Source organism: Psittacula echo, assembly GCF_963264785.1.
Source record: "Psittacula echo genome assembly, chromosome: 5".
Taxonomy (NCBI): Eukaryota; Metazoa; Chordata; class Aves; order Psittaciformes; family Psittacidae; genus Psittacula; species Psittacula echo.
The window spans coordinates 8,699,494-8,723,606 of record NC_137739.1 but is presented as its reverse complement, the minus strand read 5'-3'; the positions used below and the strand labels follow the sequence as shown (position 1 = coordinate 8,723,606).

Below are 24,113 nucleotides of genomic sequence, written 5' to 3'. Positions count from 1 at the left end.
CCTAAGCCTAATAAAAAAACCACTCTGAGAAATAACTCACTGTATACAGACCTAAGACAATATGCAAATTTTTCTTCACCCTTTCAATAAAGAAATTGTACATAGCAAGGGGAGTGGTTTCAATTTTCCTGTTCTCCATCCTTGCTGCAGCTTGCATTTTCTCAACAATTTCAGCTTTCTCATCTGCTGCAAAGATATTAGGCACATCACCGGCATTTAAAAGCATATTGATATCTTCTACAAAGGCTTCATCCTTTATCTGATTATCAGAGAACAAAAAGGACACATTCGTGTTACCAACACCTGCTTTCAGCATCACTCGTTTAACATCATCTTTCCACTCACTGACTCCGTAGGACTTCGTAATTTCAATTTGAAAGAGTTCAAAGGAATTCATGAAGGTGGCCAGCTTGGCAGCACTTTGTCGACCACTCCCGCCAATGCCCACCAACAACAGATGTCCATTATCCTGCTTCAATACTCTGCATATCCTTGAGATATGCTCAATAGCAAACTTGAACATAACTAAGGACATAGGTGCTTTGCTGATATTGTTGTATTTCTCGAGGTAGTATTCCATCACGGTTGTCAGTTGCTCTAAGTCTGTGATTTCATCATACACTTTCACATCAGTGTCCGGGTCTGAATAGTCTCCAAAGAACAGGCTGCGAATATTATCATCAGAGACGTTTTCAGTGGGTGAGAGATGACTCAGTACCTAGGGAAAAGACAAGAATCAACAGATAATTCAAACTATTAGAGAATTATTTTCCTTAAAGTCACAATAATTCTTATCTACATAGTAATATCACTGTGGGAAACACTGTTTTCCAGCTATTCTTGTTATTACCTTAGTTTGGGGAAAAGAAACCAAAACCAAACAAAAATAACTCTTCACAACCCACACACAAAAAACACCTAAATGGGGAATATGCTGTAGGTTGACATGCAAGTTTCCACATACGCACACTTCACAGAGACATTTCTGCTGTCAAATATAGGGCAAGTTCCCAAAAGGCTTCTCAGAAAAGCCACTACTCCTACCGGCTCATCCAAATATTAACTTAAGCAAAATCACAGATAAACACTGTGTTAGACTTTTATTCCAGATAGTCCTCTGTACCAACACAGAATCCTTTTGAAGTTATGAATCATTCTGGTATGAAGTAACTTATATTAACTTGACTGAGAATATGATAATACCCCATACTGAAGATAAGACCATCCATACTTTTTAAATGCAATGATTGAAATAATTCAAAATGTGTCCCATACTAATGTAATCTCAATGTCTAAGCATTTCTGAAAATGCATCAGTCTCATTTTCATCCCAGCACATAACCCATAAATACCTTATTAAAGTCCTGCTTGAAGCTGTTTGTTGTTGTCTCTTGTACCATTTGAAAGAATATTTTCCTGTCCTCATCATCAACTAAGCGATCATAGAAAACTCGGTAGACCTCATGAATCCAAAGTCTGATCAGTTTATCTCCATCCTGAAAATGAAAATACAAGAAAATCAGTAAATACAGCTCAGGCAGGATTTGTTTAAAACCAAAAGGGTAAAAATGTCCATCTGGACCCTGCTCTATCTTGCACTAAACCCAGCGGGAATCTTTCAATTCTAAGCCATTCAGCACAGTGCCCAGCATCTGCTAACTTAACTGGATTCCTCACCTAGTTACCATCTTTTCCTTCCTGCCAATATAAACTGGGATTCTTATGTCAAAGCATTTTTCTCTACTGTATCAAATCTCCCCACCCTTCCAACATAAAGTGAGGAATAAGTCTGTCAAAGATACGGCTTATGGGCTCTAACCCAAACTCTGCTTGAAACTGTTGCTGGTTAAGATTTCCCCTGAATAGCCTGTAGCTATTCTGTTTCTGCACCAAAAACATTTCCTCAGCAGAAATGAAACTTTCGAAACTCCTTTATCCTCACATTTTAATGAAAATTGATGAAAAAAGTAGAATGAAAATCAAATATATGTATCAGTATTCGTTTGTTGTTTGTGACAGCAAGCTGTCCAGTTATAACAGCTGTAACAGCTGTAACAGTTATTTTCCTCCTTCTTAGTAGCTGGCGCAGTGCTGTGTTTTGGCTTCAGTCTGAGAACAATGCTGATAACACAATGATGTTTTAGTTGTTGCTCAGTAATGCTTACCCCAATCAAGGACTTTTCAGTCTCTCAGGCTCTGCCAGTGAGGAGGGGCACAGGAAGCCAGAAGGAAGCAGAGACAGGACACCTGACCCAAACTAGCCAAAGTGGTATTCCATACCACAGCATGTCATACCCAGTATATGAACTGGGGGGAGTCACCCGGAAGGGCTAGATCACCACTTTGCTCAGGGTGAGTATCAGTGAGTGGTGAGCAATTGTATTGAGCATCACTTGTGTTTATTGAGTTTTTTTTCCCTTCCCTTTTTAGTTTTATATTATCTACCCTGGTTACTTCCATTATAATTGTTATTAGTTGTAGTAGTAGGTTTATATTGTATTTTAGTTCCTGGACTATTCTTATCTCAACCCATGGGGTTTACATTCTTTTGATTCTCCTTCCCATCCTCCTGGACAGGGGGAGAAAAGGGGGAGAGTGAGCAAGTGGCTGCATGGTTCTCAGGTACCGTCTTGGCTTAAACCATGACACAGGCAAATTCGGGGCTCATTTGTAAAAGAGAGATACTGAGTCTTTTCCCACCACAGTTGTTTCTTTTGCATATTTAGTTTGCAAGTTCAAGAGAAGGGACTGCCTGTCTTGATGTACAGGCCTTAACAGATGAGATTTGGACCTCTGGGCCCAACTGTAATATATGCAAAGAATATTAACAAAAATGTCACCTGTCTCCTCCAGAGACAGACAAAATACATAGCAAGGTATTTGGTAACTGTCCTGATTTAAAACCTTGTAAATGTACTGAAATCACAGTTCATGTATTTTGAGATGTTTACTTGCAGATATTATGCAAATAATTTACTTTTTCCACTGCTCTTTCTTACAGTAATGTAATTAAATGACAACTTACTTGCAAATGAGTGTGTGGACAGAGCAGCACTCCTTTAATAACTCTGGAAAAATCCCGTAGATTAAAGACATAGTGGGATTTTGAGGGAGTTGGGAGAAAATTATCAACTGCCATTTTATAAATCACCATTGTCGCTTGAACCATCATCTTACCCAGCCTGAAGAAGGAAAAGAGATACAATTTTAACTTCGGCAGATAAATTTAGGAGAAAAGATATCCAAGTTGTTAGAGGAAATATGTCACCTTACCTCAGAAACACAGGCTCAAAGCCTTTGCTGAAGTGCCAATCAGCAACTGCACTAAAAATCTTGGTTAATATTTCATCATCAAAAGAACAGATAGATATAATATTCAAGTGCCGTGTGAAGCGTCCTGTAATACATACAAAAACAGGCAGAAAGATTTAGGAATGCCTAAACACTTTTCTAGGATTGACTGCCACTCAAACAACATCTGAATCTGGCTCCAGCTCCATGATTTTGTTTCTGGCAAATTTCTACTCCAACAGTGATGCAGAAGAAATATAAACTAGTTTATATTTCAGATCTGTATTTCACTTAGAGTAACTATTTTTAATATGAAAAACATGAATCTCCATTACAACAAGTCCACTATTACCCAAATTTAAATTTCAGCTTCCATTAGCCCTGTTGATTACGATACAACACAGTAAAACTTTACAAAATCAAGTATCTTGTTACTGAGTTTCATGTAAAAAGAAGTATAAGTCTATACACTAGCAAATTTAACAAATCTAGCTGTATCAAAATAGTTATTTTAATAAAGCCTCCTCAGAGCACATACAGTTATACCTGTGTTAGTGTTTATATTAAGCAAAGTACCATGAAGTGCCTTATAATGGTGTAGCGGTAGCTACATTAGGGTTATACTGATGTAACTTTTCATTAGAAAATATAACCTCCCTTATGGTGATATGACAGGAATCATGGACTTGCAGGCAACATGCTTGTAAGTAAATGCAGGCAGCCTATCCTAGCAGCAGGAGATACAATTTCAGAAGGGAAATGCCACAAAGATTTGGCAAGAAGATGTATTCCCTCCCTTTTCCAAAGAATAGAAAATGGAGAAAGTGTCTGATTCTCTAATTTCAGAATTATTTTACTCATTCACAGTTCATAATAAACATGAAAAACATTGTTTCTAATATTGATTAAACTCATGCACAAAAGGTACAGATTTGACCTTGAGAATACAGACTTCTATTTGGAATGACCCAGCCAACGAATATATCTGTAGGTTTACAAGTAATAGATAAATGTAGCAGTTTGTATGTAGATAAAAGTTAGCATTTGCAGTTGCTACCTAACTGCAGTCAGTTAGATAACTATTTGCCATACTAATATATTTCCTACCTGTAATATCATTCCTGCCTCCTCCAGGTGGACCCATAGCTGAAACCAGCAGCATATCTACGATATTAATCTTGGATGTATCTTTCTTGTCATAGAAGTAACCATGATCAATCCATTGTCTGAGAAGCTCAATAGGTGGCTGGGCTCCATACACTTCCTTTGCAGGCATGTTTAAGTCATCTGTGGAGAACACAGACATTGAATAAAAAATCCCTCAATGTTTTGGAATTAGAAACTTTCTTTCAAAGCCAAGAAGAAAACAATAACTGAACTAGAGGTAGAAAAATTTTGGGTCTTGCTATTCTTGCTTTCCGTTAAACTAAGTAGAATCATATAACATCATACTTCACAGCCATACTTAGGGATGATGGTTTAACTTAGTGTGGTTAGTCATTTTATTTCATGCCACACTGCAACACTAACACAGTTAGAAACCTTTCAGCAGGAGGCAGTGCTAATCCTTCTTTGGATGCCTGAAAAAAAAGCCAAAGAGCACTGGAGCAATTCAAAATTACTAGTCTCAGTGAATCACTACCTTTGCCTTAAGCCAGAATTAAAATTATATAAAAACCCTGAAAAAACTGTCTTACCCACAAATATCACAGCTGTTTTCCCCAAAGGTGGTCCAAAGAATCCTTTTCTTCTTCTGTCCAGCTTGGACATAATAATATCGTGAGTTTGGTTAGCAGAGGTTCTTGCAGAGAAGGTGAGGAAGTTTGGCATGTATTTTTCCTTTGGAAGTTCTAGTAGAAAACTGTTTGTTATAGCTGTCTTTCCAGTGCCAGTAGGACCCACAAAAAGCAAAGGAACATTATGCTCAACATATGTTTTAAGAAAAAACATTTGTCTGGCAGTTTCAATTGTTGGAATGATCAGCTCTGATACCTGTTACACAAGAAAGTAAAATAGCACATGGAAATCAAACATCCAATACCTTAATCAACATGAATATTTGCAAGCAACTGCAGGAAGTCCGCAGTGCAAATGCACTTTTTTAAATTTTTTTCTCTGAAAACCTGGCCATAACAAGGTTCTGGTAGGCAGTATGGCCCCACTTCTTGTTCAGTGTTTATACAGTAAATAGCACAATTAGTATTATCTATATTATGGTTCATTGACTGCATAAAGCTCAGTAAGAGAACTGCAGAGTTAAGTATGGTTTAATTCTGTCCCCCTACTGTGCAAAGAGAAAGGAACAGTGCTACGGAAATATTTTCTCTTCTTCATTCACCACTTACCAAGAAAAGATTTTAGATAGCAGAATTAAACAGAATCTTACATCTCTCATGTATGTAATAGACAAAATAGTCACAATTACAATGTAATGAAAAGCTGAGCAACATCGCTTAAGTTATCCTGTAATTTCATCCGCAGAATAGAAGTGCACAGGTCTCTGCTTTGCTACGCTTCAGTTCACAGCTGCCACCAAAATGTGAGTACACCTATTCTGAAATGGAGGACTCTCAGTACTACTCTCCATATCTAAAGTCTCTTTCCTTGCTTTCTCTGATCTAAATAGTTTAGTCAGACAATTATTTCCTAGAATGAAAAATATCAATGAGAACCTTAGCCCCTGGGGGAATAACTTGCTCTTCTTTTGTGATGTAGTCAGTCCACATGTTCCAGTGCCCACTGCCATGCTTGTGAAAATAGAAGTCATAAACACTTCCTGTTAATTGAAAAACACAGCACAAGAAAACCCAATGATTAAAAGAATAAAAATAAACTTCAATAATTTTAGTGTGAGACATCCAACACTGTGAGATAATAAAGGCTTTCTACTATACAAGATATCCACACCCCACCCCCCCCCATTATCATCACCAAATTATGTTAGGTCAGATTCAGCTACATTATTTGAGTACAACATGAGGCATATGCTACTCCTGGTTAAAAGAGCCAGAAAAGAAAATCCAACTGCGCAGACCAAGTCTTGGCAGATGGTGGCTCTGCTGCAGACTTAACATCTGCCAGGCACTCTATTATCCCTTAAAGTTGTGAGATTTCTTACAGCTTTATAAAAGCCCAGGCAAGTACAGTTATGCAGAAGCACCTTTTTCTGGGAAGATATTGTTTCTGGTAATCTTCACACTATTAGGGCATGGGTTTTCATCATTCATTCCCATTAGCAAGTTGCGGTAAAACACATCAAATTTCTTCCTGCTGTCTGCATCGATGATCCCACCAATTGTCCAAACCAAAGCAAAAAGGAAAAGCCCCTGCAGCCACAGCATGATTTGCTGAGTAGACATGCTTGGCTTCTCATCTTCCTCAGATTGCCTTATTTCATCTGAAACAGATATTTTGAATTTTAGTGAAATGTCAGGAATAACTACAAATCCCAATTCAATATGCATTTTTGCAAAAGTATTCTGAGACAAAGTCAGAGTATTGTCCTCAGTGGAACAAAGCCAATGTACAGAGTGAAAATGCCTGTGTAAAATACTGTTTATAAATAAAAATAATTGAGAAAAAAAATATTCACAAAGGGTTCTAATAAAAGGTTCTTTTCTTCAGATGCTAGCAAGCAGCAAGTAGAATATATGAAATAGACTCACAAGATCATGCTCAGTTTTGTAATTACACCAGTGTCCAAATGTGAAAGCTCTTATGCTAGGCAAAGAACTATTACTAACACTGATCAGCAAGATCACCAAATGCGTTGTATAATCCCAACAGTAAGGAATTCCTTTGGCATATCCTTGCATCTGATAACCTACATCTTGTCATGGGACACAGCAGGGGAAAAAGAAATGAATAAAAAGAATAAGGCTTATGGTACTTACCAAGCATACAAGTATAGAGTCTCATCAAGCTGTAACTCAGATGAACAGAAGATGTCTGTACAATGGCTTTGCAATTAAAGTAAATAAATTCTAAACAGGGATCGACTAGCCACATAAACATGTCATTGACCTACCAGGAGAAAAACAAATGGCTTTAAAAAAATGCACAAGTTGCCACATTTCCCACTATCCCTCAGTTCTCTCTCAATAAAACATAAGGCATCAGAAACTCTCCAAGTTGGCAGAGGGAAGGTAAGGAAAGGACCTGTGTGAGACAGTAATTAAGTGATCACAAAGTCACACTGTCATCTGATGGTGAAAACAAGTTGCATCTAGCACAGAGAAGTTTTCAGCAGCAATTCTGTCACTCAGTTACTAACCCAGACAGCACAGCAGTCTAGCGAGGCCACTGCTTTGCTCAGGCAATGAGAAAATTATTCCAACAAAATCAAAGAAAAAGGCTTAAACTTCCCTTAAAAAGCACAGGTCCCTACTGAGGAACCAGCACAGACACACTGTGCCACAGTATAAATTCTAGAAAGCTGGAACTCACTGGTACCGGTGGGAGTGCCACAGCATGCATGTAGATACCAACCATAGTTCGTGGTATCTGCTCCATGAACTCAAGCAGGAAAACAAGAAAGGAATTATGACCTAGCCTTTTCCCAGGGAAAGAAGATGCTCTAAAGGGTAAAGCTGTCTGCTGGTTAAGGAGTAATTATCTTGCTTTGATGAACTAAGAAAATTGTCAATGAAGAGCTCTTCTAGTGTTGGTACTTCTTTATAATTTAGTCCTAATTTCCTGCAGAAACTCAAAGGGTGTTTTGTAAAATCACAGAAATCAAAGTTTTCTCCAGCTCAAATCCCATTGTGGACAATTCTTATTCTGATTATTTTACTAGATTTTAATGCCCAATAAAAGAGAATTTTAATTTTTATTAAATTAAAAGCTGATTCTCACCAACACCTACTTTTATTTGCATCTACACTGAAGATACACTACAATACACAACACAGAGCTCTCATTCATGCAAGTAATCCAGTACACAAAAGACTGTTTACCAAAGATTCATAAGGTGACTAAGGCTTTGAAAATCAAGCTAATAACAACAACAGCAACAACATTTTTTTTTTAGCTAAACTCTAAATGTCTTAGAAAAAGGGTGAGTTCAAAACATTTTGAATCTTCCATGTTTTCCCACATTGCTTTTCTAATACTCACAGTATCTCCAGCTCTTAGACACTTTCCTTGTGACATTTGACATTCATCACTACAAAATAATTTACAACAGCCCTTAGGAGATCTGGGACCCTCGAAATCACGACAGTTCTTCAAAGAGATTTGATTCTGCATTGCTGCCTTCAAGTGGGCAAACTGTGAACATCACCTTAATCTTAATTAGACCTGTGCAAAAAAATCAAGTCTCGCACCAGCTCTCGGTGTTCTTCCTGCAGGTTTGGAGGCAGTGTATTCATGTAGGAATCCTTCAGTGTCTTCCAACCTAACTCTTGCAGGTCCATATAGATCATACCACACCTGGGAAGAATAAACAGCTATGGTACAGGCATATATGTGCAAGGTAGGACAGCTGAAATTGGAATGCTTTCACATTACCTGCTGACAGTTGCTGGAGATGCCTCCTCTAAGTCTGCTGGCTCAAAGATTAAACTCATTTTTGAATTCATCTGAATTATTTCACCACTCATTAAGCATAGCTAGAAGAAGAGCATCACATAAACATGATCTAGTGATGTCAGTGCTGATCATCCAGCGAAAGCAATGTCTGTCAAAATCACTGAATATTCAACTTAGTGTCACTCCTCATACACTCATTTGTATTCTTATAGCACATGACATTTTCTAACCTTGTCTCAACTTTTCCGTGTGTTACTGTAATGGCTTTCAGAGACATAGAGAACAATGCTCTAACTTTAAATAACTCTGCAAGGAAAAGCAGTTATGACCTGAAGCTTTTTTTCTTCTTTTTTTTTAATTAATCTATTCACTAAATAATTTAAGCAAGTTCAATGCAGAACAGCTTAATCATCTACTAAACCCACTCATATAACTGGTGGAAAAAGCAAGGTTTTTAAGCACATTAGCCTTTCCTGAGCCTCACACCTCCTTTGACTAACATGGTAACAATATTCCTACTCCTAAAAAAGTATGCATATTCAAGAATGAGGTTACTGGCAAAAATCAGGCTACCTTTTTATTATCATCCAGCACAGTGTTCATGTTCTCTATCCAAACTGCATCCACTGGGCCATCAAAAATAATCCACTTCCGATCATCTGTGGTAGAAGATGCTTGTTCCCTGAAGGTATTTGCAAGAACTCCATCACTCCACTCATGGCTTACAGGATCAAAACTGCCATATAACTGTCCCATAGTAATTGCTTTGGGATTAATAACTTTGTATTCAACAGCAAACTCATCCATGGATTTTGCTGTGTAAAAGGACAAATAGATGAGCTTGAATATTTGTCCGGTTAGTTTCATTCAACAACTAAGTACAGAATAAGACTTCTGAGGATTCTACTTCAGGTGCCCAAGACAAAAAAGCCCCAGACATTTGGCAGGTAGGCAGCTGTAAATAAGAAATTCTGTTACTTGTACAAGGAATTTACAAAGTCCTACATGCAAAAGCACATGAAAACAGAAAAAGCAGAGGAGAATCGATTTTATATGTTTATGGGAGCTACTTACAATCTCCCTAAAAGGGCTAGGGTTTTTTTCAAGACTTAAGCACAAATAAAGTGCTTAAAAAATTCACAGAAGCTTAAACACACTAGTATGTGCAGAAATACTAATGCATTTCTGCAGATAATGTAAATGCATTATGCATTTAAATGCAGGTAAATGCATTTATTTCTGTAAATGCAGAAAAAATCATTTCAGACAAATATATCAGACATAAATAGTTCAATGATTAGAAGCTTCCTGGCTGAGATAGCAGAATATAGGACAATTAACAACCTGGACATATCTCTGCAAAGGAAAAACATTAGTCATAGAATCAACTTCATTTAGGGAGGAGCTTGTCGCTGAACAATGTTACCTGCACACATATCACCAAGGGCTCCAGCTAGCACTTTGTACGCAGAGGTCTTGCCACTCATAGCATCTCCAACAATCATAAAACCATGGCGCACCAGCATCATTTCATATATCTGTATCAGTGGCAAGGAAAATCAATGACTAACAATGAAGATAACACAAAGGGATTGAAACTACAGTTCTGAGGATCTGTCATATGGTTGGTCCCACACAGGCTGACTTTGGACTGCAAGAGTCACCCCATAAGATCTTCCCAGAACTCAAGTCAAAGCCCCAAACAGAAGAGCACCTTCAAGTAGAAACAGACCTGTAAGAAGAACCCCTAAGAAGACTTTTTTTAAATCTCAGGTTAAAGCTGATATTTTCTGTTTTATCTTAAGCTGCTAACCAGTTAATACTACCCTTATTTAAATGAAAGATAAAGCATGCTTTACAAAGCAGCATGAGATAAGTCTGAACATAACCCATCAAGTCTGAACTGCTGCTGGAAGGGTCCTTAATAATCCCACTCCAGGTCACAGGCTTTTGCCCCAGCCATCACACTGTCATTAGGCTGCACAAATCACAGAAAAAACAACAAAAAACCACAGCAACCTCTCCCCCCTCAACAACATAAAGCATTCTTTGAAACGTCACCAACACTAGTAAATGGGAAACAACAGAGCTGGAGGTGAAGCATAACCAAGGGTGATAAATATCACCCCTTTCAAGACTTCTCAAGGAGACTGTGAGCAGAAGCGGGAACACGGCCTGACTCCCAGTCCAGAGTTATGTTCACTAAAATACACTGCAACAGATTCAGTTTAATTTTCAATCCTGAACCATAAGACCTACAATGTGGCTGCACGTTAGCTTCTCCACAGGCTGGCTGAATTAAAAGATCGCTATGAGCAAAGCAGGCTTTTAATCTATGATATTTTACTCAGTAAAATAAGCTATCTGTAATATTCTATTAATTGATTATGGAAACTATTAGCTTTTTGTTCATGACACAGACAGTGAACGAAGACTGTTTCTGCTCTCATACTTTTCTTCCCCAGAATTATGTGAAAATAAACCTGTATAATTTTTCCAATGAACCACGGAACTGGTTGAAGATTCATTTTTATTATATTTTCAGTTACTGCCTTGATAAACAGGTCATAGTCTGGTGCAGGAAGAACCACTCCAGGAAACAGGTCAGATATGATGCCCTATTAAGGAAAGGCAGAACAGAACACTATTTAAACACAGATTACAAAAAGTGAAAATTCCAAAAGCACAAAAATCTACACATAAAACTATTCATAAATATAACAGGAGTTTTAGTGAAAATGTCCTCAGCTGTACAAAACTAAATTCTAAGCAGACTGTACCCATGAAAGTATTCTGTACGTGTGAGACAGAAATAAGTGCCGGCACTTTTCATATACACACTGGTATTATAAAAGGAAGCTCAACTTTCTGCAGATTTAACCCGAGTAGTATTACAGCAAAGGATGTGAAAGTGGTGGAAAGAATCTCAGTGACGAAATAGAAGGGTTTGTGTTCTGAAATTTCAAAGCAATGACTCTGTGTGTGCTTGTACCCTACCTTTTAGACCTTTACTAACTGATTGCTTTGCAGTTTAAGATATTTATTTTCTGTTAAAGCAGTATGCAAACAGAAATGTCATCATTTTCAATCTGACTTCAAATTTCTAATTGACCTTAACTTAGTTGTCTACATCTCTTTTGCAGTACAAAGCCAGAACACAAACTTCAAATGGTTTCCACAAATGAAATAGCACAAAGTGACTTCTAGCAAGATATCTCACGAAACAATTTTATAGAATAACTTAAAAAGGCCATTGAAACTTTATTTTTCAAAAAAACAGAACCAAAGAGTGCACCCAGACCAGTGGACTGAAAGAACTCTATACTACTACGGCAGCATCTAGATCAAACTGTTCTAAATTAAGAAAATGACCTGTTTCTGTAGGTTCTTTTAATGGACCTCATCATCACAAAGCTTAAAACACACCAGCCTGAGAGCTTACCTGAAACAATGGTACATCCTGTGCCAAGAATTTGGCTAAGTTAACATCCATCAATGCCCGAAGTAACAATACGCTTTCATTTTCATTTGGGTATTTCAATTTTAAGTTTCCTGCTGCTGTCAGGACAGATTTAACAGCACGCATTCCATAATCATAGTGATGCTGAGATGACAGCTGCTCAGAGCACAGACGGTAAGTAGCAACAATTTTCTGGGCAAGACTGTGGATATTAAAATACTACATGTAGAGTGAAAATATCTCACCATGGAAAGAAAATAATTTAAGTACCTATATACACAAAGTAATTGCAGTGATTATCAGACATATCAGCTGTTAAGATGGCCCAAAACACCTAAGAAGTAAAACTGTAGATTATGCCATGCCAGACAATGTGTGTGCCATTTAGGAATTCTGGTTGATACTATGATACATTTTCCAAACGATCCTATGTAGAGGTGCATATCCATCAGCATGAGGCGGTAAATGAGAACTGATGATCAAGCAGGAGATTAAAAAATACTTTCTGGAAAAACAGAACATGGACAGCCTTCCAGAATTATAAGCCTCAAACACACTTAAATGCCTTACAGAGGAATGAGGTATATCAGACTTAACTGAGGTGGAAAATTCAGCATGCTTTACCTCCGAGAGTCCAGAAATCCCATTGAATAAAGTGAAATTTCTCCAATCAAAGCATAATCTGGAACCATCATGGCAACCGTTCGGAACAATGCCTGTCAGAAAAAAAGTATGAGATAAGCTTAGACTATGGAATATGGCCATAACTTGTGCCTGTTTTTTAATAGTATCTCTCTGTAAATTCATGAACTAGAATGCAGGAATCCTCTGAAAAATATGAGATTGCATTGAATGCTATTCTAGCCTATTCCACCCTAGTCTAGCCTATTCCACCCTAGTCTAGCCTATTCCACCCTAGTCTAGCCTATTCCACCCTAGTCTAGCCTATTCCACCCTAGTCTAGCCTATTCCACCCTAGTCTAGCCTATTCCACCCTAGTCTAGCCTATTCCACCCTAGTCTAGCCTATTCCACCCTAGTCTAGCCTATTCCACCCTAGTCTAGCCTATTCCAATCTTAACAGATTCAAGAGGCCTGTGCTAAGGACTGCATGAACATGTGTTTAGAAAGTCACAATCCTAAAGAACTATTAATAGAGAAAAAGGGAGGTGTCATTCATCTCACTTTCATAACAGACAAACTAGCACATGGTGTTGTTAACATCTTGTCAAAGGTCATGCAAAAAATTGTGGAAAAGCTAGGAAAAGAGCTGGCACCATATCAGTTTCTCTGCAGTGACTCAGCAACTTGCAGAGTTTTAATAAATTTAAATTGGGATTTGGACCACCAAGCCATTTTAAAACGGGAAAATTTCTACTTGGAGAAAGCACAGTTAAAGCTGTGAACTGGTATCAATATGATTAGACTAAGACCTTTCACCTGTGCATTTTGTACAATCCTAAACACTTATTAAAGCTTAGCAAAAAGCACAGCAGAATGCACTTGAACGGATTACCAGTTGTGTTGGTTTCAGCTTCTTGTGCACTCCCAGCCTACTCGTTGTTGGGTGGTATGAGAAGCAGAAAAGGCTTTGACTCTGTGAAAGCACTGCTCAGGAATAATGAAAACATCCCTGAATTACCAAGACTGCTCCCAGCACAAATCTAAAACATAGCCCTATGCTAGCTACTATGAAGATAATTAACCATCCCATCTAAAACCGCACATCAGTGTGGTTTTTTGAATGATGTATCCCTTTTCTTATTACAATAAACCAGAAGTTGCAAATTCTGTATAATTTCTACAAGAAATCAGGATTCCAGATTTACCTTCAGATTATCAGGCAGCTCTGCCCGTCCAGCATACCCAGGATTCATCGTGATAAACACAGCACATGTTGGATTAAGAGAGATCTCTGTCCCTTCAAAGATGAATGTTTTGAGTTTGCGAATAATAGCTTGCTGGATGCTAAGTATTTGTTGGGCGACTACAGATAATACTTCAACCTAATACAGACAGAACAGATGGGAAAACATAAGACACTTGGAGATAATATTTTTGTTTATATATATTGATGGCTATAATTGCATTTCTTCAGGTGAAAATAACTCTGTGTCTTCTAACTGAGCCCAAACATTAGCTGCCTATTGAAGTGACTCTCTGAAAGTTAGTGCCACCAGTTCCTACTCTACCGATTTAGACAGATCAACAGAAGCTTCTAAAAGACCTCACAGGGAAATACCATGTGTCTGAATATAGACATCTAAGTTAGGTGGACAGGAACTCCCTCTGGAGGCCTCCAAAAGCACTTTCCTTTCACCTCATATGACAAAGAATTCAGGCACTGGAGAAAGACTGACTCAGTGCCCAAAAGTAAAGGTAAATGTAAAGAGTGGGTAAGGCAGCCTAGTGCAGATCCTCAGTGCTTTAAAGTATCAAGGTAACAGAATATTGGAAAATGAGATTGCCAATACCTGAATTCATTAAAAAACAATGGAGAAATTAAAGTGTTAATGATACTAAAACACACAAACTAGATCTTCATGGAATTTTCACATATACTAGCATTTACTTAAATTTAACTCCATCAGAATAACAGTAAAACATATTCAAAGAACAAATCAAAACAAAAACAAAAAAAAACCCAAACCCCGAAACCCCCAAAAAAACCGCCCAGAGTAAGATTGATGAGGGGATTAGTTGTGTCTGGTTACACAGCTATTTAACCAGGCCACTCAGTGATCAGAGGAATCCCTTCACTGGGATTTGCCTGTCTGTGCTGAACATAGATAAATACATCCCCACAACCGTGGTTTGGTTTCTCAAGAAGAGAAGGACAGTTCTTTCCCTACAAACGAGTGTCACATACAAAAGAGGTAATTGCACAGAAACATTTATTTCAGCTACAATAACCCAGAACACAAGACTTCAGCAACACAGCACAGGTAGGCATGTGCTCCTACAGCAGGCAGCTGAGCACCTATTTCTGTGTCAATGATTATTGAAACAAAGTGGCTACACCACAACTAAAAGGTAGAAAATTAGCAATAATGCTGTCATGTCTAAATCTGAAACTTCTTGTGTCTTAAATTAAAGCTTTGTAATTTTATTTGGCTGCATTAAAACATTACCTCAATTCTATTGAACTCATCAAAGCAGGCCCATGCACCAGACTGTGCCAGCCCCTTAAAGAACTTGCCCATTGCCTTGTAATCAAGACCATCAGAGCAATTGAAGACCACACACTACAAGAAAAATACACAGAGAATGTCTCTCAGTATTAACACAAAGTCAACTATAAAATTCTTAGCATCTAAAATGGGAAGGGATTATTACTGCTAATTTTGGATTACAACACTAGGATGCTATATAGACATGGTCCTAAATATGTGCTTCTTACCAACTATTTCTGCGAATAATGAAAAAAAATCATAGAATCATTTAGGTTGGAAACGAACTTAAAAGCTCATCGAGTTGAACCATAATCTAATAGGTACAGAACAAGCGGTACTTGCTTAAGGATGGCATTTTAAGAAACACCTACATATCCAAACATAAACAACACAAGAAGTTTGTATTTTGGTACCTGCTTAGCTAGTGCTTTTGCCAGATCTTTTGTTGTTTCTGTTTTGCCAGTCCCAGCAGGTCCTTCTGGAGCACCACCAAGACTTAATTTCAAGGCACCCATTAATGTCCTACATAAACAAGAACACAGGCATTAGAAACAGTAATCTTTAATGATAGACTGTCCCTGAAGGGATGGATAAGCATTTTCCTATACAGGTTCCCCTGGAAATTATTTACTTGTTCCCTACTGACTTTGCAGCTTGCCCTAAAAAACCAGTATTGTCTTTTAACTGATTCCCAATTGTGGAAGCCCACATTCAGCCACTTGGCCTACAAGGAATGTCGAGGTTTTGTATTACCTGCATCCACCTTGGTTGAGGATAAACCTCAATTACACAAGCAAACACACAGTGCCATAAGCAAAAAGGCAGAGTTCTCAAAACTACACATTTTCATCAAGCAGCACTCCTCAAGACAAAAACTTGAAGCTGGCTTTATAAATGAAATCAATCTCTAGAAATGGCAGAGAAAGCATAAACGTTGCTTCAGAATCTGGGAGTCACTGGGCTCTCCAAGTGATTTTCATACTAAAATGAGATCCCTATTAGCACTGGAGTGATTATTTTACAAAAGCTTCATTCAAAGGCTTTGCCAGCAAAAGCAGCTGTTAAATTGTGCTCAATGGAGTCTACTTGCTCATTGCTTGCACTGAAACTACATCTGGCACAACCAACTGCACAGTCCTAGTTTAGATTGAGCTAACCCTAATGACAACAACCCCAGCTTACAGCTAATGCACCAGCCACGTGGCTCTTCAACAGCACTGTGAATGCCAGAAGACCAAGCATTTGTCAGCACAGGCACTAACACTGGCACTTTACTACAACTGCCTTGTACACAATGGTGAGTTCAGAGCTCAGAGCTCCAGTAAAATCTTTCCATCTTCAGCATATATTTACCTGGTTATATTATAAAGCAAGTTCTTTAAACTTCAGACCTAAAATTATCTGTGTCTCCAGGGCTCACCAGAAGTGAAATACCAAATGCCCTCAAATACTTCAACCTTGGAAAATGAAGCATTTTCATTTCAACCTGTCACAAGCAAGTGGAGAACAGGAAGCTAACTGCATTCACACATCTGTGAAGGGCTCTCTAATTACCTCATTTCTTTTACAGGCAGGCATACACCACCTGTTTGTCTTATTTCAAATAAAATAATTGACCAGTGCTATGCAGAATTCTTTACAGTTCCAGTATCATGATCTGACAACTCTTTTCAGAACCACATTCTTGGACACAACAGACTCTCACTCTTTAAACAATGACATAGGGTAGAAACCTATACATTGTAAATATTTTACCATATTTTGGCAAAGAAGATATATAAGTTTCGCCTCCAAAACCTACAGGAAAATCTTAGCTCCTGGGGTGCCTACAATTATTAACCATAACAAATGAAAGTAAATACAGATCAGCCCCCAAAATGAAAACATTATTCACAGACAACATGACTTTACCTATAACATCGATCTGTTAGGGGGGTTATAACCAGACGTTGACAATTGCCCAGATACTCATAACCATATCTGGCTTCTGTTGTAATCATTCGCACAATTACATTCTTCTCTTCCCAGTAGTATCTCAGCTGAGAAATCCACTGGAAGTCATTCAGATCTGTGATTTTGTCTTCAACCAATTTTGCAACCACATCACGAGCTGCAGAGTGAGAGGCATTATTTCAAAACTATAAACACTTCTACTATGTTAGTTTACTTAAAACAACATATAAGTAAACTAACATTTACTTACAGCTGTGTAAGAGTAAATCAATATTTAAAGTAGTAGGCTGGCTTTCACGTTAGGAAAGAATCTGCATCTGTTTAGTGCAGAGAATCAGCTTAATTTGTCCTAGATTCCAGTACCTGTTCTAAGCAGACAGGAGACAGTTGTGCAGGACAGACCAATCTGCATTTGTCCAAAGACACTGTGTAAGAACAGTGTAAAAGTTGTTTCAAGTTAGAGAAAGCATTTTAGCTGCCTCTTTCAAATAGTTCACCCAACTAATGATAGCGGCACTGCCCAGATGTAACAGAAGGACCAGCAACTGCACATTTACCATGCACATCAATAACAGTCAGAGCTCCAAGTGTCAACCGGGCTCCACTGGACAGCTGTCCTCTCACTAACTCAACAATGTCCCCAATTTGTTGATTGCTCTTCTCCAAGAAATCCTGTCACAGAAACAGAACACAGGCATTAAGGTAATGCTGCAGCTAGCAGTTCCTAAGCTCCTGAAGAAATAGGCAGACAGGAAGCTCACAAAGTTCAACAAAAGGAAAAGTCCTCTCTCTGGGAAGGAATAACCTCATGTGCCAGTACATGCTGGTGGCCAAGTAGCTGGAAAGCAGCAATGAAGAACGGGACCTGGATGCTGGTGGACACCAAGGTGAACATAATCCATCAATGTGCCTTAGAGGTTAAGAAAAGCAACAGCATCCTTGGCTGCATTAGGAACAACACTACCAGCAGATCAAAGGAGGTGATGATCCCTTCCCTCTAGTCAGCATTGCTGACATCACATCTGGAGTGCTTTTCCAGTTTTCAGATCTCCCATAGAAGAGGCATTTGGGCATACGAGAGCAAGTCCATTAGCAACCTGGTTTAGTGTGCCCTGCCCTGAGCAAGGGCTGGACTACATGATGTCAACAGATCCCTTATATCCTGTGATAGAATCACAGAACAGTGTTTCTCATTTTTCTTAAGCTATGGATTGCTCAGGGTATTTTCTTTGAAAGTAATACATATTTTCAGTTCTGACTGGGTATGTGGAATAAGATCTTCAACTGGTATTAAATAACAAAGGGAAGTTAAACCTAAGATAATCAGTAAGGATCCAGAAACAAAGAGCTAATATTAAAATGTTAAATATTAAAATTTGATGTAAAGTTTATGAAAATTTTTCTATTTCCACATTTAAAAAGAAGCCCAAATGCTCTGTTGACAGAATTAATTCCCAAATAAATCCTCATCCACCTAGCTCCGTAAGGATCAGACATAAGCCTACCGAATTAATCAGAAATTATTTCTATTACTTGAGCATGCATTTGATTAGCCTCAATGAAGTGATACTTAAAACCATTGTGATGACAGAGGCACTACAAACACATAACAGACTTGGCTGCTGCACATTTATCACCAGGAGAACCTAGCAATAACCAGGAAAATAACTGGGCCATTCTGTCAGGAGAAATCTCTGCCTGCATGTTTCCATGAAGCTTCACATATAAAGACAGAAGTTAGAAATACAAATACATAGTGCTAAACAACAGTCTATCCCTTTTTGTTTGGTACTTTAATTTACAGCAGTATTACTTGTAAATAAAGTAATACTATTTCCTTTAGTGGGATTTCTGATACACATCAAAGTAAATGAGAACAAGCCCCCACAAAGACACAAGAAAAAATGAAACACAAAGTTAAGCACACTACATGAGTAAATTGCAATATGGTGTGAGTGAAGATCTTCTTTCCTAGAAGGCATTTTTATTAATTAATCAGATTTTAGTGCTTAGAAATAAAAAGAAGAAAATCTTACTGGTAAAGTTCCTTTCCTTATAGCCTCAGACACTTCTTCTGTCCAGAAAATGGATGAAACACAAACAACCACCTGTCCAGGCCACTGAAGTACCCATGTTTTTCGAGGAACCTTAAACAAAAAGACCCATGCCAGACATAGGAAGTCGTATAAACACATTAGACTATAGGTACTGATAACAATTACTTGTCAAAATGTCTCACACTGTAAATAGATGAGAATCAACATGGAAAGCTTTAATACCTCTTATTCAAGAAGTTCAGAGTTAAAGCATCACATTGGTACTCCTGAACAAGGATAGCTGATTTCTGCTTAGCTTCAAATGAGTTTCCCTGGCTAAGAATTTCAGCAACCTGTTCACATACAGTTGTTTGTGAGAGCTATTGTATTCTATAATTCAGGAACAATTACCTCGATATATCCTCCTATGCCATTTTCAATAACTTGTCTTACACTGGCCAGCATCATTTCCTCTACTTGCAAAAGCCATTTTTCTACCATGCCCTTCAAAAAAAAGAAAACCAGTTAAGAGTCAATACACATTTCCTGATTATATTCCTCTTGAAAGACAAATTTTTTGAAATATGCTTAAATATGCTTTCTACTGATCTGAGTGTGGTATATAGGAGAAAAAAAGGTTGAAATTTCCCAGATTCTGAAAGGCAGTACTGCAGTTTAACACTGTCTGAAGGCAGGCATATCAAGGTAACTAAAGACAATCCAGTTCAAGAAATAACTGAGTATGTTTCATATAAGCACAGACAAAAATGCAGATTACAGATTGCATGGTCAGTCAAGCTTGGTCATTTTAACCCAGGGCATTTTTCCTCCAGGTTTTACTCCTCAAGAATTAAGAGAAAAAGGGTATCTGTTAACTCACAACATGCCCCACTTTTCGTCTCTTTTTGGTTACCATACAGCAATTCAGTTCCATACCTTCACACTGGGAATAGCTGGAAAAGATGGAACTGAGATACTTTTCAAAGCTTACAATGCTACTATTTCTACTCAGATCCCTTTTGAACTAATGCTCTGATTCTTCACTGCCAGCCACCGTTTCCCTCATTTTTCTCTGTTTCAGCTATGCCATGCAATGTTAGATACATACGTATATAGAGAGCTTGGATTATATACATGTGTCTATACACATCTTTATTTATCTATCTACATCTTAAAAGCAGTAGGTGTATACAGCTGCAGAAAAGTGCCTAGAGGAATTTACCACAAACTTGGTATGTTTTCTCCTTTTTCTAGGAAATCCTTTTTGTTCTAGAATACCAGTCTGCACTCTCACTTTCTAAACACCTTTCATGATCTGATCTTAAGTCTTTTAAACTTCATTTGCCAAACACATACACTTTAGGCAAAGTATTAATTTAATATCATACAGTAAAATATGTATATATTTTTCAAATTACTTTTGCGTTTGCTGGATAGATTTTATCTATGAAAGGAACAATTTCTTTCTCTGAACTGATCATGCCTACGATCTCCAGCTTGTCTATGAATTCCAGTTTAGCAATTCCTTCAAAACACTTCTTTAAATGCGGTTGCACTCGAAGAGGATCCTTTGTTTCAGACAGTATTTCAAGCAGCTCATCATTAGACAGGAAAAAGAATCTGTTAGAAAAGTACAATTAATGCTCAAGCACTTTCAAGTAATCAAATTTGTCATTAATTAACACAAAATGGACGGAATTGGTTTTATGTTGCTTAAGACACTAGTATAACAGAGAGGAAATTATTATCTCAAATCCTTTGTCTTAAGCAATCTTGAACATTACAAAACTCATGATGTTTTTTTTCAAAATTTCAATATAATCATCATTTTATGCAGAGGAAGAAAGAGCGGTTCTCCAACTCATAAAGGAAAAACCATATATATCTCTGCAGCCAGTGAGTACCTTGTAAAAACATAGAATTCTATTCCTCATAATCATATATAACTCCCACACATCACACACCTCTGCACAACTAAGGAGGACAGGGCAGAGAAATAATTGCAAATCAGCCATGGGAAGGTAGCAAGCTCCTTCAAAAATGTCCTATAAGCAATAATGTCTTTCTAATCTTAAGTTTACACTGTGCTAGACAAATTTTGCCTCCCCACTTCTATTTGCCTATTGCATTGCAAATTCGACTGGAGCTGAGGCAAACTAATTATGTCTGAAGAAAAGAACAGGTTTTCATTTTTTGTTGCATGAGACTGTCCCCCACATATTTATACAATGGGACTTTTCAGTTCAATAGAGATGGTTTGAAAGAGCTTTTGGCTTTTTCTCTCTAACTTAGGCCAGTTTAATTAATTTACCTTGGGAAAAATAGTCTTTTCTTCTCCAAGTAAGTATTCAACCCCTTTTGAATATCTTCTAAGAGGGCATTTGCTTCCTGAAGTCTCTCTAACATCATGGGTTGTTCAGTTGCTACAAGTACCTTTGTGTTCTTCACCTTTGTAAAAGCAAATACACAGTAGAAACTGCTTGCAATAGGTTTGTACATTAAAATTATTATCATCAATCACATATGTTGCAGGAAGCTAAAAAGCTATATACTCTTCTTTGTAGTGTGCCTTCACGTTATTAAATATATATGCGTTATTTGACAGTTTTGCTTTGCAGACTGTCATTTTTATCAATTTGAACCTTACAGACAATAAGGCAACAAGGAAATATCCACAGGAGTTAAAATCTTTGTTACTTGCTCTTGTTTATTGAGCTTGTTATATTTTTCTCTATTCACAAATAAGTTCAGTCAAACAGAGCCACAGTACATGACAATTATTCTCTGTTCTTGCCATCTTGGTCACATTTTTAATTTCTGGTAACATTCCTCTTAACTTGAAAGAATACACCTATTTCTGAATGGGCTTTATCATTGACGGAGTCTGAGTTGTTAGACAGGTCTCAACTTCTATTTAGTTCTATTATTTCAACACCTTTATCACACAATTACGCACTCCAAATTTTTTTTGACAAATATCTCAGCTCACACTACCAAGTAGTGTCCTCTTACCCAACTTCTTATTTAGGGAACTTAACAGGATACCCAATTGCACTTGTAATCCCCATTATCTTATTCTGATAACACTGCCATCTCAGTACACATTCACCCAAGTTTCAAATAACCATGCCACCACATTTTAGAGAAAAATAATATGCAAAAAAAACCATTTATTGCATAATAATTTAAGCAAAACACACATTTTATTTTCTTAAAAGTCAAATGCAAAATCTAACTGTATCCAAAGAAGAAAGCTTGAAGCAATAATGATATAATCAACCACTTTTACTGCAAGATTAGATATTGGTGGGCTTTAGCAAGGGTTTTCCACGCCATATTATACCTTCCTGTGACTTAAATACGAGTATGTAACTCCAGAAAAGCCTGTATATCTTCATGATAATAATAATCATGTTACCAGATGTGCATAAAAATACATGCTTGATTAAAGGCAAGCACTTACCACTTGTGCCATAATGTCCTTCCAATATGAATCCACGATCCGAAACTTTCTGCCCTCTTCAGGCATTTGAGCTATAATGTCTTCTGAACTAAAAATTGGTTCCAAATACAACCATGTTGCCTGACATTTTAACCAGCTATCTACAATATCTTGTATTAAACACAGTTTAGCTTCCCAAGCCTGCAATGAAAACATTAAATATTTAAGCAAAATTCTATCAAGAAATAATCTACACTGAGGAATCAAAAAGCATGAGTTGCTTGGATTCAAAGCAAACAAACATATGAAAAAAAATAAAAGAACAATTTTAAAGGAGGGAGAAACTTTATTAAGAAACCCCCAACACTAATAAACATTTAAATATTTCTTACAAACAACAGATTCAGTCTTTTGTTAGTACTTTTTCCAGTAATTTGTGAGAGAGCTGCTTAAGAAGTACACAGGTGAGCAGCATGCCAATCCAGAATCTCTTCTTTTAATTCTATTTGTGTACTTTCTATCTTATCAGCAATGAAAGGATAAAAGCTTTATAAGGTATTCAGCAAACTGAGTAAATGTCAATTCACAGGCCCTATAAAGAGTCAGTTCAATCTTTGGATCCCTAAAAAAGCTATTTCATGCAACTCTAGCAGAACAAATCCGTTTTAAAAATAGAGAAAGATTCTTTCTGAATAAAAATTTCAGACAGCATTGCTTTTGTGACTTTGGCAGTCTACAGTGTAAGAGATATGCAAGGGAATATATTACAGGAAGAAAAGAGAGTCAGCCTGTATTGTTCATTATTCTGCAAGAGGTACATGGAGACTGTTAAGATAGTTCTGTATTAACCATTCCCTTTCATTTCACCAGCCCTACTGGAAAGCAGAACTCAGCTTTACCTACAATTTGGCTAAAATCCACAGGGAATAATAGAATTTAGGTCTTAGCATTGCTTACAAATCACCACTATTAGGCCAGAAAAAGTGGTATTAAATACTGATGGGAAAGAAGTCTGTTTTCTGCATAGCCTTCCTGTTAGAAATTCATTATCTTTAACAAAACGCACATGTTTACAAAATAGTAGGACAGCTAAAAAGACTTTGAAACTTCTATGGATCAATACCAGGGATTAGAAATAAATTATCTCTTATAACTGACAGATCTACGTCTTTTTACACAATGCAGCAGGATTTGTTTAAATCAACTGACCCATTCCCCAGACATTCAATA

The 24,113-nt window shown here is 37.4% G+C and overlaps 1 protein-coding gene across 1 annotated transcript in view; it reads right to left on the bottom strand.

The window, feature by feature from the left end:
* DNAH3 (dynein axonemal heavy chain 3) overlaps nucleotides 1–24,113 on the bottom strand; it is a gene marked incomplete at both ends in the record, with an annotated part of 62,728 nt that overhangs the window by 16,108 nt on the left and 22,507 nt on the right. The window contains 26 exons of the mRNA XM_080619385.1: nucleotides 52–718; nucleotides 1,353–1,496; nucleotides 3,026–3,182; nucleotides 3,274–3,397; nucleotides 4,399–4,578; nucleotides 4,989–5,283; nucleotides 5,964–6,067; nucleotides 6,452–6,688; nucleotides 7,185–7,314; nucleotides 8,616–8,721; nucleotides 8,800–8,900; nucleotides 9,394–9,635; nucleotides 10,247–10,358; nucleotides 11,304–11,438; nucleotides 12,263–12,482; nucleotides 12,905–12,996; nucleotides 14,109–14,285; nucleotides 15,411–15,524; nucleotides 15,866–15,974; nucleotides 17,364–17,562; nucleotides 17,963–18,077; nucleotides 19,442–19,552; nucleotides 19,853–19,945; nucleotides 20,860–21,061; nucleotides 21,753–21,889; nucleotides 22,905–23,084. Of these exons, the coding sequence (XP_080475511.1) occupies nucleotides 52–718; nucleotides 1,353–1,496; nucleotides 3,026–3,182; nucleotides 3,274–3,397; nucleotides 4,399–4,578; nucleotides 4,989–5,283; nucleotides 5,964–6,067; nucleotides 6,452–6,688; nucleotides 7,185–7,314; nucleotides 8,616–8,721; nucleotides 8,800–8,900; nucleotides 9,394–9,635; nucleotides 10,247–10,358; nucleotides 11,304–11,438; nucleotides 12,263–12,482; nucleotides 12,905–12,996; nucleotides 14,109–14,285; nucleotides 15,411–15,524; nucleotides 15,866–15,974; nucleotides 17,364–17,562; nucleotides 17,963–18,077; nucleotides 19,442–19,552; nucleotides 19,853–19,945; nucleotides 20,860–21,061; nucleotides 21,753–21,889; nucleotides 22,905–23,084 (4,483 nt within the window). The remainder of the gene's footprint in view (nucleotides 1–51; nucleotides 719–1,352; nucleotides 1,497–3,025; nucleotides 3,183–3,273; nucleotides 3,398–4,398; nucleotides 4,579–4,988; nucleotides 5,284–5,963; nucleotides 6,068–6,451; nucleotides 6,689–7,184; nucleotides 7,315–8,615; nucleotides 8,722–8,799; nucleotides 8,901–9,393; nucleotides 9,636–10,246; nucleotides 10,359–11,303; nucleotides 11,439–12,262; nucleotides 12,483–12,904; nucleotides 12,997–14,108; nucleotides 14,286–15,410; nucleotides 15,525–15,865; nucleotides 15,975–17,363; nucleotides 17,563–17,962; nucleotides 18,078–19,441; nucleotides 19,553–19,852; nucleotides 19,946–20,859; nucleotides 21,062–21,752; nucleotides 21,890–22,904; nucleotides 23,085–24,113) is intronic.